We start from the raw sequence: 19,241 nt of genomic DNA on the forward strand, positions 1-19,241 counted from the left end.
CAAAATCCTTTTCTGCATATTTTAAATTCAAGATAAATTTTCTGAATCCGGATTCAGTGATTTCCAAAAATGGCATCCCTATGTCATTTTAGGAAATCTCATTCCCTCTACTCTTTAATAAGAAGCCCTACTTCTCATTTGCTAAATTTAACCCATTAAATTTAATTATCTCAACGGGGATTAGAAATTTATTACTTGTGTAACCCTCAATGGTTCAGTGATACAGCTAGCCGTGGGCCCACAACTCCTTGTGACTCGGAACAACAATTTTCGACTTACCCATCGAATCATGATAAGAGCGCCTAGCAACATCGCCCCATGATTCCCTAGGTATCACTGATAGTGCCTGCAAGAACCAGTAGGTTTTGGTTAGCGTACAGTACGGTCCCTTCATCCATATATCCCGATCGAATCAACAACCATTGGTATATTGAGAATCGTTCGAGATTCGATAACTATGCAATACATCTTGAAGATCAAATAGTGACATCTCATATGCAACTAGGAAACCAAGTAACCTAAAGCACATTATGTACTCTGGCCAGAGATTTGTCATACTAATATCTCCTCAGATCGCATAGGATATCCATACTCGCAAGCGTGTGGTGAATCCTTGACAACAAAGCATCGACTCCTATATGTGTCATAACTGTACCCAATCTCGACACCTGTTGACCCTCATAGAGTCGGTAAACGAGTCAAAGTACAGTACTAGCTAGCATATATAGTCTCCATGATGTTTCAAGTAGTAAGGACTAATGGTGTACAACCAAAACCGCGAACTTATCCACTCAATTAGTGAAAACCACTTGGAAAGTCCGAATAGGGTAGTTCGATCATCCATCAAATGAATATCCATTTGCATGCTTCGAACATCTTTATGTTTCATACCAATGAAACGTGGTACTTGGCATCGCAAATGCTAGTCTCAATCTCGAGCGATCCTTATCCTTATTTGCGGACGGCTCAATTTACTAGGAACTGTTTAGAATATACGGTGATTATAAGATGTGTTTCATGATAGTCATTCAAATCTACTATCACATCTTGCATGCACTCTAGTATATTCAAGGTCTTTATCTAAACATCGTATAGTACGTCACAACATAATAATATGATAAAAGATAAAGTAAATGCCAATATAAAGTGTAAATTATATTAAACAAAGATTGTTTACAAATAGAGTCATAAAGGCCCTTGGCCACAAGTTGGCTAACAGGGCACCCACTCTTTCAACGTGGATCACTTTATTTTACTTACAACAAAGGTGATAATTAAATGTGAAAATAGAATGTGTAAAATTGTAACAAAATCAGTTCCCCTCTATACTGTAGTGTTGGGGAAAGAAAAAAGAAAAAATGTTATATGTATAATTAGGGTTATAAATTGGGTTACAAAATACTTTTGAAATTACAAAATTATTCCTTAATCTTATTTGAAAAAAATCTTTAAAAATTACATTTAAAGATAATTTTGTAATTTCGAATGTAATTTATAACCTAATATGTAAATATTTCTACATGCATGTAGCATGATAAAAGAAAAAGAAAAAAAGTGTACCACGTCAACTTGTGATGCGGCCCACTAATTGCTGCAAATTGGGTGTGGACTGTGCGGGCTCTACTCAAAGAAAGCCTATTACTCTCCAGTCTTCCCCAAGAAATTAAGTGGCACCGGCCCATGCCTGCCTATTTGAAATATTAAAAAAAAAAAAAAGGAAAATTGATTTGTAAAATAACACATGCAACTTCTACGGACGTTCCGGCTGGATTGAATATCTATTGATCGAGTTTTTTCTATGCTGGATGCATGCTTTTCGATCGTGTGGCTTCTATGATGGAGATTGGATGCCTCTCTAAACCATTTGCGATCGGATGTTGATGCGGGCTGTGAACGGGAGATTTCAAATTAAAGGATGCGTTTTGGGGTAAAGACTAGCTTGTTTTATTAGAGCAACTCCAACCGTCCTCCATTTTAGAGAATTTCTCCAAAATGGAGGATGGTTTGGCCTCCAACCGTACTCTATTTGCATCCTCAATTTTGGAGGATGTTACAGCGATCCTCCATATTTGGAGGATCACATTCAAATGGAGTATGGTTTTGAAGGATGGCATATTTACGAAAATGTCATCCTTCAAAATTATTATTTAAACCTTTTAAATGATTAGTTTATTTTTTGGTCCTTATTTCAAATTATTTTATATTATTTTCAGTTTTTATATTAATATTAGCGGGTTAATTGGTCCAATTTTTACTAATTTGAGTGTTCTCCCATTTTTAATTCGATCCATTTTATTTTTAAAATTAATTTCAGTGTTTCATTTTTTTAGTTTAGTTAAAATTTATTTGATTTTTTTTAATTTTTAATAAATTAATTGTAATTTTATTATTTTTAAATAACATTAAATGGAAATAATGAACAAGGTTATTAAAAAAACGAGTCGCGTAAATTTTTATTTTTTAATATGTTTAACATTATAATACATAATTATTAATATATTACACGATTTTTATTTTAACCATATCGAATTAATACAGTTGAAAAATATATTATGTAATTATTTTATTATATATATATGTTTTAAAAGAAAAAGAATAAAAAAATGGAGTATTTGGTAATATTAGGAGGATATGGGTTGGAGAAGTTTTTTGAAAATAGAGATCAAGTATCTCTATTTTAGAGGATAGATGATGAAATTTAGAGGATATGAATTGGAGATGGTCTTAGAACTCCAACCCATCTCCATTTGCATCCTCCATTTTGGAGGATATTGCTACAGTGATCCTCCATATTTGAAAGATCACTATAGCTATGGAGGATGAATTTGGAGGATGACATATTTACAAAAATGTCATCTTCCAAAATTATTAATTAGATCTTTTAACATACAAATTTATTTTTTGGTCCTTGTTTCAAATTATTTTATATTATTTTCAATCCTTATATTAAATGTTAGTGGGTTATTTGGTCCAGTTTTTATTGAGTGTTCTCCCTTTTTCTTTATTTATTGTACTTGTAATATTTGGGTCAAATCTCAAATGCAAGTAACTAACAAAATAAGTTAATTATTTAAAAAATATACGACCAGAACACATTTAGTATACTATATAATTATTAATATATTACACAATTTTTATTTGAATCTTATCGAATTAATTTAGTTGAAAGATATATTATGTAATTATATATATGTGTGTTGTAAAAAAAATAGAAAATTAGAATATTTGGTAATATTTAGAGGATATGAGTTGGAGAAGGTTTATTGAAAATAGAATCGCTGATCTCTATTTTAGAGGATAAAGGATAAAAAATTGAGGATATATATAAGTTGGAGATGGTCTTAGGCAACCGAGTTCGATAAAAGGAACGGAGTACTTATTAGTGATTTGTTTTGGCAAATATTTTTGTCTGGATCATGGTTATCTCAATATGTTTCCATTTTTATGGATTCTTTGCAGGCGGTTCAAACAGTCGACCAATCTGTCAAGAATATTGGTCGATTGCTTTGGAAGTTTAGACACTTCTTCACTCTCTGGCGTACGTTCTTGTCTTTAATGCATATGAAAATAATGTCGGTAAATAAAATTGCACCTCGGTTAGCTCTTGAGGCTATCTTCTGATTCTAACTCGGAGTAGACTAATTAATTAATGTAATGTACCATCTTGTCTTGAAACTATTGTATCTCGTGATGAGTTGCATATCTGATTCTAATTGATGCTTTATTATATATGCATATTATAATCTAACCATTCATAAAACTGGTCTATTAATATTTCGGAAAACATAATTAAGACATTAAAACAAATAAGTTGTGGGAAGTTTTAGAATACATATATGCCTAACATGGAGGAATCGAACAACTTTTTTCTTTTGTACTAATGCTAATTCCCAGATACAAGACCTAGCTAGCTAATTAAGCAGCCATTAGAAGCAACACTTTTTCTTTTCTTTTTTTTTCAAAAAAGAAAATATAAAAAAACTTAATAGAAAATTAAGGTGACATGACATGGACAAAAATTACGTTGTAAATAAAATAAAATAATATAAATGCAAGATTGGATTAAAGCCAGAGCGCTCCAGCTTCCTTAAGGAGTGGGACCAAAGTGCCATTAATATGTGAAGCCATGACTCTGTCCATCGCTCCGATGAGTTTGCCGCCGATAAAAACCACCGGCACGGCGGAGCTGCCTCCGAGCAGGCGTGCGAGGGCCTTCTCAATCTCTTTCCCCTTAGGATCTCGATCGATCTCGTGAACCGTAGGGCTGACTCCCATCCCACTAAACAGCCTCTTCACTGCATGGCACATACAGCACGTGCTGACGCTGAACACCACCACCGCGCTGCTGGAGGCCAGCCTCAACACCGCCTCCATCGGCTCCGACGACCCATTGCCGCCGCCGCCGCCGACGCCCACGACACGTGACGCTGATGAGTAGTAGCTCTGTGACTCCGACTGGCATTGCATGATTGCTAGCTGCTGTGTTAATTCTCCCCTCTTCTGATCAAATTAAATTGCTACCTTTTTTCAAGAATCCGCGGAGTGCAAAATCTGCTGAAAAAATGGATGAAAAAGTGGAACGTGTGTGTCCGAGGATTCTCGGGATTATGGATGATGTGTGAAAAATGATAGCGAGGAAGATGATATTTATAGCGTGGGAGGAATACACTACACTGGTGGGGTCTGCTTTCAGCTTTTAAAAGGCTTTTTCTTTAACTTGGGAAATTCCTATATTTTCATGTTTTAAAGAAAAAAATGTTCTTATAATTTATATTTTTATTATTTTGTTCCTGTCAATATTAAGGTAAAAAAGAGAAAATTATAAGAACAAAAATGTAATTAACTACCCTATTTCGAATTTCTGCTAAAAAAAAGGTATACTATATTATACTATACTATATCATCGAAACACACGCATAGATTTTAGTCCTAGTATTATATCACATTTCAAGATTTACCATACTATAGTGGCCTCATAAATGTGATGATGCACATTGCATGGTGGTAGAATTATATGCTCTGCAACAGTGTTGGCTGTCGGGCTACTTGTTGTGATATGTAATAAATGAGGCAACCTTAGTAAATAATGCATGCACGTTTAATTATATATAATCAATTACCATGGCCACACCCATTATGGCTCCCAACGCTCGATCCTCCTACATGTCTCCGCTTGTTGCTCGATCCAATAAATTGTCCATGTTTATGAACAATAGTTTTGAAATATTATTGATTGGACTATAAAAAAAAAAAAAAATTTAAGATAATTTTAGAGATAGTTAGATCTATTTTATAATTTATGAATTATTTAAACAATTTAAAATTATCTCACTTTAATTGTTCCCGCTAGTTGGTCGTCGTCGCAGACGTTTTCAGAATTTTTTAATTTCTTCTGAGAAAAGTCAAAGATTCATAAGCATGACGAAATGAATTAGGTCATGTGTAGTCATCAACATTTAATGAGATGGATTGTATTTATTTATAAACAAGGGAAGGGAAGGGAATGCATCCCTTCATTTAAAGCACGATATAATATCAACAGGTAACAATAATAATTATTAATATTGTTATTGTTATTATAATTATTATTGCAATAACAGAACAATGTACGTACGGACATTAATGTATCGCAAATCCAATTAGTAATAATAATAATTAAAAAATAATAATGTAGAGGAGGTATTAATGTGCGGCAAATTTAATGTCTGATCTTTAGCTTGCCGTCAATTAAAGTTTATGGCGCAGCAACTTAATGCAATTGTCGTAGCCAGCCGTCAGTAAAGTTATATCTGTAAGTGCAAGGATAAGCTTTATTCATTAGCACACAGCCATAAAAAAAAATTTTTTTTTTTTGAAAAATCGATCGATACCTGGCATTGTCAATTAATTTTGGATGGAATCACTCGATTAATTATACTAATACTTGAAGCAAATTATTTAATACCCATTTTAAAATGAACGAGTCAATTGGGATGCAAGCAAGTCATGCAACAAGCTTAGAGATGATGGCTCAAACTCAACATTTGTCAGAAGAAAATCTCCCGATTTATTTATTTTTTAATTGATTTAGTAACTTCACAATTTCTATACATGTTATTCTAGTATTATTTAAGACGCGAAACGGGTACAAAATTATGAAAAGTTCGTTGTATGCACATTTAAGGAAAAGTAAAATACAATAAAGACATAGGCTATAATTTTCTATAAATGAGGTGGGGATAAAATAAAAAGTGTGCCTTTCTTATCGAATGATAACATTAGAATCGGGTGAGTTCGTGTTATCATAAAAACATGCACGGCTCCGATTTTTTGTTGGGATGTAATAATTGTTTCTGTTGGATAGAGCGATCGAGCCATGGTATTTGAGTTGCTGTGCATTTTAAAAAAATTGAGTTACACCATTATCATCAGCTATAATTTTTGATAAAGCGGCGGTCGACAATCACTGATTCCTACACTTTTTACATCAATCCATGGAATATGATGCATGGCTATGGCTTGTATCACGTCATCAATATTAATTATTTGTGATAAAAGGCTGCAATACTGGTTCACGTGGACGAGAAAATTTACGATCCATAAAGTGTAAATCCATCACACACAATTCAATTCTCGTAATGACGCAATGTTATGCGATGGTAAAATGAGTGAAAAGGGTGAATTATGAGTTTTTACTTTTTACAGCTGGTTGAATTAGATTTGGTAAGAGAATTCTTGTCCACCTAAAGTGGCGACAGCGTGGCGTTTCCTCAGGCGAAAAAGCGGCTGCGCGTGCAATTAACAACGGCGGCGGAGCTGATTCAGTCGGCGGAAAGAGTACGAGATGGTGGGGGAGAACCCGGCGAAAGGGGTACTTTCCGACAAGAAACTGAAACTCTACGGCCTCCCCACAACATCAATGCCCACTTTTCTGCTATTTTTACTCGTCCATCCCATGTATGCTTTTGAAATTAATTTTGATATAAATGTTACGCCCGTCCCATATGTATTTAAGATCGGTGGGTTTTCAAACTAATTAAATTTTTTTTGGGAAAAGTAAAGTAATTTTCTGTTTTGTCTTTTTTAATGAAGTTTTTAATAATTATACAAAGTAATTAATAATATTAAGTTAATATTTTTTTCAAAAAAAAATAATAATATTAAGTTAATATGGATAAATTGATAAAAACGTTGGAAATATATCATTAAATATGAAAACTAATCTATATAATTGAGAAGAATGAAAAAAAATTTTTAATTTGAATGAGTGAGACGGTAAGAATACACATTACAGGGAATTCTAGAAATCACAAAATAAAAGTACTGGTTTGGGAATATTTTAATTGTGTTCATATTTTTTCTCCCATTTTTCGATATTTACAATCTATATCAAATTCCAGTTTTATTATTTGTTTTTGTTTTTGTTTTTGCAATTTTAATCTTTTTTTGTCGTGACATTGATTTTATATCGATACAACAGTGACATGTGTAGTAACACAAAAACAATTTTTACAAAAAAAAATGACTAAAATTATAAAAATTCAATTGATATATATGAGATCATGAGGATCGAAAAAATACAAACAAATGAAACCAAAAATAAAGTTTTACGTACTTTTTGGGATGTTTTAACGTACTTTTTATGGACCATGTGCGGCAATAATTTGTGTGGTAGTAGCTAGCTAGGTCCCAACTCCCAAGCAATTGAACTAGCGACTTAAATCAATGGGCAACTCCCACTTTATATATATGAGCTGCAGTGAGCTAGTAAGCTAATCGCATGGTGAAATTATTATTATTATAATAATAATAATAATTATTATTATTATTATTCGTAGCTAGCTAGGTACGCGCATAATTATACAAGATTAATATATCTAATCCTTACGTTGTTTCGAATAATTAATTAATTAGATTTTAATTGGTCTTCAGAAATAATTCACGGGGACATTAATGTGGGGATTAATATCAAACGAACACGTTAAATTGTTTTAATATCATAGATTCATAGTGTACGATGAAATCACTATATAAAAATTTCAAACAATTATTGAATTAAAAGTGGTAGCACCCCTACATTTTTGCCCCAAGAATTACTACACAATGAATGAAGCACCAGTTTTTTGTACAGTTCCAAGATTAAGTACGTAAAACAGGCAAAAAAAAAAAAAAAAAAAAAAAAAGCGTTGTCCAATTACCAAAGAGGCCTTGAATTGTTTGCTACTTATTAATAACGTTACCAGCTCATTGTATTAATAAATATTTCGACATACAAATGTTATATATATATTATACATATTAAATGAGAGGAGGAAATGGGATATCAATGAACTTTATTAGGTACGTAACCACCAAAGCGTTAGCATTTACTCGTATCCCCTGGATTTGATATTATCGTGTATGTGTCATTTTTGGACCTTTTGCAATACAATGTACCATTTCATGAACCACAAGACAAAACTGTTGTTTCCTCAAAGATTGAATTTATAATATGATCATATATATATATATATATATATATATATATATAGAAGCGGACTTTGGATTTTTATTTTATCAATTCACGTTCGAAACGATTTCATTAGTTTAGAATATTTGACGCTACGAATAGCGAGTTTTTTCTAGTGAAATTTGCGTTTTGATTATTTATATTTGTCTGTTTTTGATTTTGATGTTCAAATTTTTATTTTTATTTTTTTTACAATTTTAGTAATATCTTGATGGATGATTGTACATGAAAACAAAAAGAAGAAAAAAAGAAGAAAGCAAGCAAGCAAGCAATTTTATCATATTTTGTATTTTTGTGCGACAAGTTCATCAACCTCGGATCGGCACAGGAAAGTTACAGGCACTTACAGCACTGTAAGTAATTTATGTCTTGAAAATGTTAAAGGACATTTAATTATTTGGATCAGACCCAAATCGGTATGCCCGAAATTATAATGAGTTCCATTTTGTGAAATTATCAAACAGTTCGATTTTGTGAAATTGATCTCTCATCCGATTCGATTATAAACAAATATTATTTTTTTATGTTAAAAATATTTTTTGTTGCTCTAGTTATGAATACGATTAATCGTTATCAAATTTATAAATTCCTGATCATATCATCTAAAAAAACTAGTCATGATACAGACTCCCATGAAATCACATAGTATCATCATGTCTTTTAAATTAAAACACGTCAATTGAAAAGCCATTTCAATTCAGCGTCGATAAATAGGAATGGAAGTAGATCGCCTTAAATTTATTTATTAATCACCAAAATGATTGCAGTTGACGTAACATAGTTTTTAATTCATATATAGATGATAGAATTATTATAAATATAATATTTAATATATATTTCAAGTTTTAAATAATAAATAAAAAAAATCCTTTTAAAAAAAACATATATACATTTATAAAAATACATTCATAAAATTCTCAAAAAAAGAAAATACATTCATAAAAATAAATACTAATGAACAAGGACAAAAACAGAAAATTTCAACCTGACCATTGGTATTATCCTATGGGACAGGTGTATGTATTTTATTTGTTCAAATCATGTGAACCCCATATAATTTAGTGAAACCCACATGATTTAAACCAATCAGTGATTGTCACCTACCCCAGGGCTAGGATCTTACCTACCGACAAAAACCTGGAAAGAAAAAAAGAAAAAAAGAAAAAGGAAGCATTATATCCAAAAGCCTAAAAACAATGGATAAGTATACGAGGGGCGATATGGTAAAAATGGAAGAGGGGCCATACGCAGAAATGTCGTATTCTGGGAAACGATGGCCCAAACCATTGTTTCTCGTTATGGCCCAAAACAAAATTTGCGACTTATTGTGCCCATAAATTAACTTCGATATGGCCCATGTCTTGGAATGTCCTTGGTAAATCTAGAGGAGGCTCAATCATCTGAATATTGGCATTTTAGAGCAATATTTCTTCTATTTTATAATAGTTAAGAGATATATATTAACTATTATTATAAAAATATTAATTTTTGTTCCGATTTTACCCTTTCATCTTCACCTTCTTCATATCTACTATCCCACTAAATCTTCCACTCATTCCACCCATAAAAAAATACATATAAAAATAACTTTTATTTTACACACGTGTGCATTTTTTATTAATATATTATATTTTTCAAGAAAAATGTAAAATCATGCCCTTACAGATCAAATTCTCGAGAAATTGTGCTCATTCATGTTTTGTAGAAAAAAATATATTCTATAAGTTGGTTGAACGAAAACTTTAAAAATCCAATTATTATATTAAATCTTTCCATTTTGATTAAATTAGACATAGGAATGCGATCGAGTATTTTATGAAAAAGAGTCTCAAATATTGGTTATTCTATATTTGATTAATACATGATTAGGAGTATAATTAGCAAGTGATCATGGATCGTATTCTATTATAAGCACGTTGCGTGGATTACAAATAAACCAAGCCCATGTATATATTGGTCAACGTTGACATTTAAGGAAATTATTCTAAAATGTAAAGCTAACATGGTTTTGGAAAACAATATTATCTTTTTAAAAAATAAAAATGATTGGGGCCACGAACGGCATATTCCCCATATATGGTTAAGCCTCGCCAAGTTGTTTAACAATCAATTCCCACTTACCAAATTGTTACCGACAATGTATCAACCGCAATTCATATATACAACCAACATCATTCATTAACTATTTTAAATATTTATTAAATTGACTTAAATTTTTACAACAGCCGTAGAGCATAACATTTACTTTAAAATAATAATAATAATAATAATAATAATAATTTCACAATGCATGGATAATACAATCGATGAAATATGTAAATGTAAGATAATAATAATAATAATAATAATAATTTCACAATGCATGGATAATACAATCGATGAAATATGTAAATGTAAGGTCAAAATATCATGAGTTAAATTTTTCTTATCAATACTTTTTCGACATAACTTGTCGCATTGAGTTTGCTAATACGATTCATCCAATAGACATGATTTGTATCCTGTAGGATACTATATTACGTTCTAAAGGTCCACTCAATACATATAGATAATAACCGTGGATTCTTACGAAAAGAAAGTTTTGTTACGATATCCAGTACCTCCATGTTACATTCACTCGCATTTGTTTCATTTATTAAATCCAACTTAGAAGTGTTGGATCATTAGTACGTTCATCTTTACACTATGCAAACGTTTGCACTAGATGATGAATCATAAATTCACGTATCATGTCAATAACTATCATATAATAATAACAAAAATATCCTGATTTTTAAAGATCTCTTGCTACTACCTGTTCAGTGTTTTTCTAGATTTTTAATTCAATAAAAATCAGCATAAACCTGATCATTCATCGAATAAATTATCGATCATGATTAATAACTATAAAAATTATTGGTTAGATAAATTAGTTAAAAAAAAAAAGGGTAACCATGTGCGTGATAGGTGATATCTATTCTATATATTAAATAACAGATACTATATAGTTTTTCACGAGAAGTTATTAAACAGTCTCCAACTGATTTATCTATATCCTTGCTTTGCGCGTTCAATTTATGATCTCCACATGTTCCAATATTACAGCATTCATATTCAACACTTAAATTCATATCAAATAAATACAATGGAGTGTGTACAAATTTTAATAAGAATTTTGATTCTCAATCGTTTTATGCCTAAGAAGTAAAGAAACTGTCGTAAAACAGAAATTTCGACTTCGAAATTGAAACGAAGAGACATGTTATTTTGTTATCTGACTTCGATCGATGTTTTGTAAAAAAAATTGACCAAGTCATGAGAGGTGTCAAATTCTCAAAGCAAAATCTGAACTTTGCAACTGAAAATTCTGAGTAGGATGTTGTGGGTTTTGTTCTTTGCATTAACGTTTTATTACTCGATTTTGTAGCAATATTTCTATTATTCCCATTAATTGCAGAATTTTATGAACGATTCGCTCAAATAATTCTTAAAATATTTCCTTGATCATATCCTCATTTATGTCCACCCCATTATGTTATATTATAATTCAAGATTTTGAACTCTCAAAAAAAATAATTCAAGATTTTGTTTTCATATCAGAATAAACTAAAAATCCTTACTTTTATCTATAAACGTTGGGTCAAAGGTGGTGGAATAGTGTGGATGTAAACATAATACGTAGACAGATAAACCCTTTTTTTTTTTGGTTCTTTTTCTTTTTTAAAATTTCAATTAATTTACTGATATACGTGTTTGTGGGTGGTGGGTACGAGAGATAGACGGCCGATTTGACTACAGATCCGTGTGAGATTAAAAGCGGAAGAAGATAAAGCCGCTGCGTTTATGATACCTTCATTTATCTAGAGCTAAATTTTGGGACTTTCCCCAAGTTTTGATTCTTGCCAGTGTTCTTGCAATTATTGTTCTTGCCTGAGCTGATCGGGTTGGGTGAAAAGTCTGTAAAGATTGGATTTTTACTGACTTTAATGTGAACACAGTGAGGGAATTGGGCGGTCTGATTTTTTGTTTTGTTTCTTGCAATCGGATTGTTCGGAGGTTTTGATAAAGATTTGATCTTTTTGAGTGAGGTAAATGGGCTGTTTTCCTTGTTTCGATTCGAGGGAAGAGGAGACGCTTAATCCCCGTGAACACAGAGATGACCACAAAGAAGTTTATCCCATCATCCCTTCCAATATATCGAAATTATCTTCCGGTTAGTTAGTTTCCTGCTCCTGAATTCATGTATTTTTTCTTTTCAATTTTGGTTTGTGTGATTTGGTATGTTGTAAGAAAGTAGCTCATTCATTTGTTGGGCTTAGGTTTGTTGAGTTTGATTGAGGTCCGAGAATTTTAGATTCGGTTTGATGAAGGATTTTCTTCTCGATTTGCCTTTTTATACGATGAAATGAGATCTGAATGGGGATTTGGTTTCTCTTTTTGATCCGGTGGCAGTTGTGGAAAAAGCTCCTTGATTGGTTTGATGTAGTCCAATTTGGTCTAGTTCAATCCAAGTTAATGATTTGTTTGATCTTTTTTATGTGTGGGAAATCGATTGTTACTTCATATTGGAAGCCATCTCATAATTTGTGTATTCACCATTAATGTCTGTGTAGTGGCTCTTATTTTCCAATTTTGAGAGATTCCGATGGTTCTTATTTCATTGTGAACTTTACCGAAGTCCCGGATGATTAACTAATTATAAAATCATTAGATTCTGTCGTGAAAAGATGTGCTTTTGATCACAACTTGCAGGGGCGGACAGACTGAAAACAAGAAGTGCCGTCGGGCTAAGAAAGGAACCATCGGTGCTCAAGGACTTTCCGGATCCACAAATTGCTGCACAAATATTTACTTTTCGTGAGCTAGCTGCTGCTACTAATAACTTTAGGCCCGAGTGTTTCTTAGGGGAAGGAGGTTTTGGTCGTGTGTACAAAGGGAGGCTTCCAAATGGTCAGGTAGAACGAATGTTCATCTATTTTGCTATTATGCGCGTAAGAAAAATAGGTTGGAAATTTGGATTTGTTTAATGAAAATCGCGGCATGAATTTCATACAAACTGGAAGTGGTTGAAATTGAGTTGGTAAACAAATCAAGGGCCCTATCCGAACCATTAAATTTCAAGGATGAATTTCATTAGAAATTTATGGGATTGCTCATTTGTGTCCTCATATTGAAGGTAGTGGAGAATACTCCTTGAAGTTTGACTCTCGCCTTTATTTTTAGGCTTTGTACATGCAACCGTGATAATATTCATGCATGCATTTTACTGTTGTTGTGCTTGATCACTACAGAGTTTTAGGCTTTTAGCCAGGAGTGCAAATGAATTGAGTTGACTCGAAAATATTTTATTTGTATTCGAAATCATCAAATTCGAGCCGAACACGAACATGTTAAATCGAACCAAATTCAAGCTTCGAATTTTTGCTCGATTTGGTTCATTTCACCCATTTTAACCATTGTATTCTAGGAATTGAACGCACATAGAATCTCAAAACATTTGTACATGTGAATTTTTTTTAAGGATATGTGAGCTCCACAGGCCAAGATGGTGTTAAGTTGTTTTACAAACAAAAATTATTTATTTTTTCTTTGATGAGTGGGGGTTGTCTCTACTTAACTGGGTTCCGGTTTGAGCATTTGTCTTTGCTGATCAGCAGTGGAAATCATATCTGCCACTCGTACTGATTGGCATTGGCCGCATTCTGTCTATGTTGATTCACAGCTGGAGTGTTGGTTCCACCACTAGAATTCACACTCTACTGCCGTGTTTGGAGTTGTTCATTTAAATTAACTTGATTGCACATATTTACTTTATTGCAGTTTTATTTTAGTACTTTATTTCAATCTTTACTGTAATTATAGCAATTTTGTCCTATAATTCCGATATGATATTTCCATGTTCTGATTATGGAAGTTGACCTTTTATCTTTTTACTTCCGTCATATTAAATTTTTAGTTATGCTGGCAGGTGGTTGCCGTTAAGCAGTTGGATAGAAACGGGCTACAGGGTAATAGAGAATTTCTTGTTGAGGTTCTCATGCTTAGCCTTCTGCATCATTCTAACTTAGTGAACTTAATCGGCTATTGTGCTGAGGGAGAACAGAGGCTTCTCGTCTATGAGTTTATGCCATTGGGATCGTTAGAAGATCACCTACATGGTAACTTTGGCTCACTGCTCTATTCTTTTGGTTTGGATGTCTTTTTCACATGCGCATGAACTGTGTAGTTTATTACAATTCAAAGTTTTGAGTAGAAATTTCTTATAGCACAGACTTTGAACACTTTAAAGTCTAGACATGTAGCGCATTTCTTGCTTCTTGATCTTGTCTCATGACATCCATGGACCATGGTGTTTTTTGCTGAAAATGGTTATTCAAAGAATTTTGACGGCAGATGAATATAATGCATTGTAAATGGGATGTGATTAATCGTTGCACAGATCTTCCACCCGACAAAGAGCCACTAGATTGGAACACCAGAATGAAAATAGCAGCCGGTGCTGCTAAAGGATTGGAGCATCTCCATGACAAGGCAAATCCTCCTGTCATATATCGTGATTTCAAGTCGTCCAACATATTACTAGGTGAAGGCTATTTTCCAAAGCTTTCTGACTTTGGGCTCGCGAAGCTAGGTCCTACAGGAGACAAATCACATGTATCCACCAGAGTCATGGGAACCTATGGCTATTGTGCGCCAGAATACGCCATGACTGGACAATTGACCGTGAAATCAGATGTCTATAGTTTTGGAGTTGTCTTCTTGGAGCTCATCACTGGACGCAAAGCCATTGACAGCACCCTTCCACAGGGAGAACAAAACCTTGTTGCATGGGTAAAACTGCAGTGTTTTTCTTTAAATATTTTCAGGCTACATTGATTAAGCTAAGATTTGTAATTGGAGAATTTGTGTTGTGACTTGCAATTGGCAATGTTCGAATTATGCAGGCGCGTCCGTTGTTCAACGACCGCAGAAAATTCTCAAAACTGGCGGATCCAAGACTGCAAGGTAAATTTCCCATTCGTGGGCTGTATCAAGCTCTAGCAGTAGCATCCATGTGTATCCAAGAACAGGCGGCGGGCCGTCCCTTGATAGGAGACGTCGTTACTGCCCTTTCTTACCTGGCTAATCAGGGGTACGATCCCAGTATAGCCATTGGTAGCGTCAACAGAATTGCTCTGGAGAAGGATGACAGCAGAAGCAGAGATGAGAGAGGCGGGAGAATATCAAGCAATGAAGAGGCTCGAGGATCAGGACGAAAATGGAACTTGGATGGATTCGAGAGGGACGACTCTCCAAGAGAGAACGCGAAAAATCTGAACCGGGATTTAGACAGGGAACGCGCTGTTGCTGAAGCTAAAATGTGGGGTGAAAATTTGAGGAAGAATAATGCTCAAAGAAATTTTGATGGCAATAATGGGCAGTAGCTACACTGCTACTCCCCCTTGGAGACTAGGGATTTTACAAACCGGAAAGTGGATACCGCCCCTTCGAAACTACTCGGGATTTTACGCACCGAAAATTGGAGATCATACACAGAAATAGGAACCCTCTTCTTTTTCTTTTTTTGATTGTACTTTTTTACCTTTTAAACAAGGAAGAAGAGCTTAAAGAGTGTGTATATTCACAACTACAAGATTGTGCAGACTGATTGACAAGTTTCATATGTGAACACAGTCCAAGGCATGCTTGTTGTTGAGTGTTCTTTGTACAGTTTGAGCTCTAAAGAAGGACATTCAAAACATAAACATATTCTTTTTGTTAGAGATTAATATTTGATGCCAAGACAGACACACAACAAAATTATAATTTATAAACTGGTATTTTTAATAATTATAATATAATATAATGGTAATAGAAGTAAATTAAACTTGTAATGATATGATATGGTATCATCAATCATTTACATCTTTTTCGCAAATATTAGACTTGTAATTATATGATATGGTATCATACAATTTTGCTATCCTGCCCACCCACCGTGCCCACCTAATGTGCCCACCATGAGGTGGCACTCAACTATTGGATGTGATGAATTGTGCGTCCAATAGTTGAGTGCCACCTCATGGTGGGCACATTAGGTGGGCACAGTGGGTGGGCAGGATAGCAAAACTCTGGTATCATATACATCTTTTTCGCAAATATTTGATTACTAAACTCAAATTTAACTCGTTGATGTGCCAATAACGTGTGTTGTGAATTCTGTGTAGAAATAAGAAATCGACGTAAAGTTCAGCATAAAATATATAACAAATTTTTCTTTCAAAAAATATATATAATATATATATCTTCTAATATAAATGAGAATTAAAAAAGGTCCTACCGGGAGTCGAACCCAGGTCGCTGGATTCAAAGTCCAGAGTGCTAACCACTACACCATAGAACCCTGATTGTACGTATTTTCAAATATTGTTAATATCTATTTTATTTTTATCTTGTTTAAAAAAAAAAATACACAAGAGCCATACTTGCAAGCACTTAATGCGCATCTTTAATTTTTTTTTTTGGACAGAAAATTCTTGCAACTTTATTGAATAGCAAAAAGATCTTTCGCTACAAGACATTTAAGTCAAAACGAAAAATTCTCAGGCACCCAAAAAAAAGATGTGTGAGAAGAACAAGCAAAAATAGATAATGAGTGTGCAACAACATTTACCAATCTCCGAGAATGAGAAAAAGAAACGCTTTCAAAAACAGAACATAAGAATGAAATTTCCAATGCAATATTTTCAGTATAAGTCAAATCACTATTAGGCTCCATGACTGTCTGAACGACCAACAGTGAGTCTGAATAAACAGAGATCTATCTAAACTCTCTATCAAGAGCCAAACAGAGAGCTTTTTTGATTGCAAGGACTTCTCCAATAACTATTGAATTCGGTAATGGGAAAAATCGACCAAAAGCAACCAGTGCTTGACCATCATGATCACGAAAAATACCTCCAATACCAATTCGAATTTTCATTAAAATACTAGTAGAAGAAGCACATCCATTGTGTGTGTGATATAATATGTGGAAACAGATGTCAATTAACTTTAAAAAAATATTAATTTTTAATAGCAATTTTTTTTTGGATTATTTTTTAATCAAACAACTAAGAGGTTGTTTTCTTTTTTTAGCACCAAGATAGTTACAAAGAGATGCTCCCTCTTTATATTATAGATATAGATATAACAAATCATAAAATTCAATTATTTTTAATTTCCCCAAAAGAATTTGGTCTATATCATTTATATTTGTTTGAGTACATCTCATTTACAACGAACTCATGAATCCACATTTATGGAACGAGTTAACTCGATCCTTTACATATTTTTGATATAAGAATATATATATTTTTCACTGAAATCAACATATGTTATATAATATATTGTCGATGAAAAAGCAACACTTTCTCTCAATGTTACAATATTTTCTTAACATAATTAACAATAAAGATGATATTTTTATTGTAAAAAAATAATTATATTTTTTACATATATAAAAGTGATATATTTCATTAGTTGGGTGAGGTAAAAAATTAATCTTATAAAATTAACTAATGAGACAATGTCATATGAGTTTTTGTGTTTATATTTTCGCAAACTATGATTTCAAGTTGCACTTTTCATTAGTATGAATTTTTTTTAAATTCATTTTTACGATACATTAATTCAACAAAAAATTATTAAAATTAAATTACCCATTTAATCAAACATGAAGTTAATTAATTGAAAATTTTCTGATTCGCTTTACCTTTATTGCCTCTTTACCTTGAGTCAACAGAGTCATACCAATAACTGTTTCTCATTGAAGTCGTTTAGACATCATTCGTAATTTTCAGTTGTGGCACACATGCTAATGTGTTAAAAATCCTTATCTTAACATTAAATATATAGCAAACCGATGTCGTGTAGCTCTTGTAGTACCCGTTTCTTAAGTATGCAACAAGGTCTCGAATTCAAGAATCAATTGTGACTGTCTCATCTCCTAATTCAAAAAAATTAACTTTATAGCAAGAACTTAATAATTTATATATATATATATATAATTAGGCCTATAATAAATAATATTTCCATCTTTTCTCTAATATTTCCCAACCAAAGAAAGCATTTAATATTTCCATCGTTTATTGCATGTTTTAACTATATGGGTTCTATTTTCGAAAAAAAAAAAAAACCTAAAACTATATGGGTTCCACTTCACCCGTCGACGTTCACTTGCACTCCCGGCTACCGCCTTCCTCGATTTTATATTTTTATCGACACATATTGTTAGGAATCAATCCGAAATTTGGTTATCGAAAATTCACCAAGCAAAACGAAACACATAGATAAGAACAATAATCCCAGAAACAGATAAAACCAACGCACTCAAATCAAACTCAAACACTCACGCGAAAGCAATAAACAACACAAGTATTTACGTGGTTCGACAATGAATTTGCCTACGTCCACGGGAGAGCAACACAACACTTTTATTAATCACCAACAGAACAACCCAAGCTCAAGAACAGAGCTTATTACAGAGATGGACTCAGACAAACTATCAAGCTAGATACAGACACGATTCAAGCTATTGATACTTGAATCTTCCCATCACAATCTACGCTTAGTTGCCATGAACTCATCTGAACACCGAGCTCATCTGATATGTACTATTAGATCCGATCACTTCTCTATTCCCATTCAATTTGATAGAAGCATACTTCAACAATCTCCACCTTGATTCTTTCAGGTTGAATGCTGCTCTCCATCCTAGCCTCCTTGGCTAATTTCCAATCACCGCATTAACTAA

General features: G+C 33.0%; 2 protein-coding genes and 1 non-coding gene across 3 annotated transcripts; 1 reads left to right on the forward strand and 2 right to left on the reverse strand.

Annotated features, from left to right (window-relative positions):
• Positions 1 to 3,844: 3,844 nt before the first annotated feature.
• On the reverse strand, positions 3,845 to 4,596 carry LOC140872226 (glutaredoxin-C1-like). The gene has a single exon (XM_073275029.1). The coding sequence runs from the start codon at positions 4,465 to 4,467 to the stop codon at positions 4,063 to 4,065; it is 405 nt and encodes a 134-aa protein (XP_073131130.1). The 5' UTR covers positions 4,468 to 4,596; the 3' UTR covers positions 3,845 to 4,062.
• Positions 4,597 to 12,252: 7,656 nt separating this feature from the next.
• Positions 12,253 to 16,216, forward strand: LOC140872177 (serine/threonine-protein kinase PBS1). Its single transcript, XM_073274963.1, has 5 exons — positions 12,253 to 12,680; positions 13,220 to 13,422; positions 14,436 to 14,625; positions 14,907 to 15,298; positions 15,412 to 16,216. Exons 1-5 carry the CDS (start codon positions 12,560 to 12,562, stop codon positions 15,889 to 15,891), a joined length of 1,386 nt encoding a protein of 461 aa, XP_073131064.1. The 5' UTR covers positions 12,253 to 12,559; the 3' UTR covers positions 15,892 to 16,216.
• A 562-nt stretch (positions 16,217 to 16,778) lies between these two features.
• TRNAQ-UUG (transfer RNA glutamine (anticodon UUG)) lies at positions 16,779 to 16,850 on the reverse strand. Its single transcript has one exon. It is a non-coding gene; the product is annotated as a tRNA-Gln (tRNA).
• Between the last annotated feature and the right edge of the window lie 2,391 nt (positions 16,851 to 19,241).

Source organism: Henckelia pumila, unplaced genomic scaffold (genome assembly GCF_033568475.1).
Source record: "Henckelia pumila isolate YLH828 unplaced genomic scaffold, ASM3356847v2 CTG_461:::fragment_3, whole genome shotgun sequence".
Taxonomy (NCBI): domain Eukaryota; kingdom Viridiplantae; phylum Streptophyta; class Magnoliopsida; order Lamiales; family Gesneriaceae; genus Henckelia; species Henckelia pumila.

Excerpts from the sequence above, each read along its gene's own strand:
- LOC140872177 (XM_073274963.1), top strand. The coding sequence starts at position 12,560 with ATGGGCTGTTTTCCTTGTTTCGATTCGAGGGAAGAGGAGACGCTTAAT. Across the intron at positions 13,423-14,435 it reads GGAGGCTTCCAAATGGTCAG|GTGGTTGCCGTTAAGCAGTT; the intron begins GTAGAACGAATG and ends TTATGCTGGCAG. Across the intron at positions 14,626-14,906 it reads GTTAGAAGATCACCTACATG|ATCTTCCACCCGACAAAGAG; the intron begins GTAACTTTGGCT and ends ATCGTTGCACAG.
- LOC140872226 (XM_073275029.1), bottom strand. The coding sequence starts at position 4,467 with ATGCAATGCCAGTCGGAGTCACAGAGCTACTACTCATCAGCGTCACGT.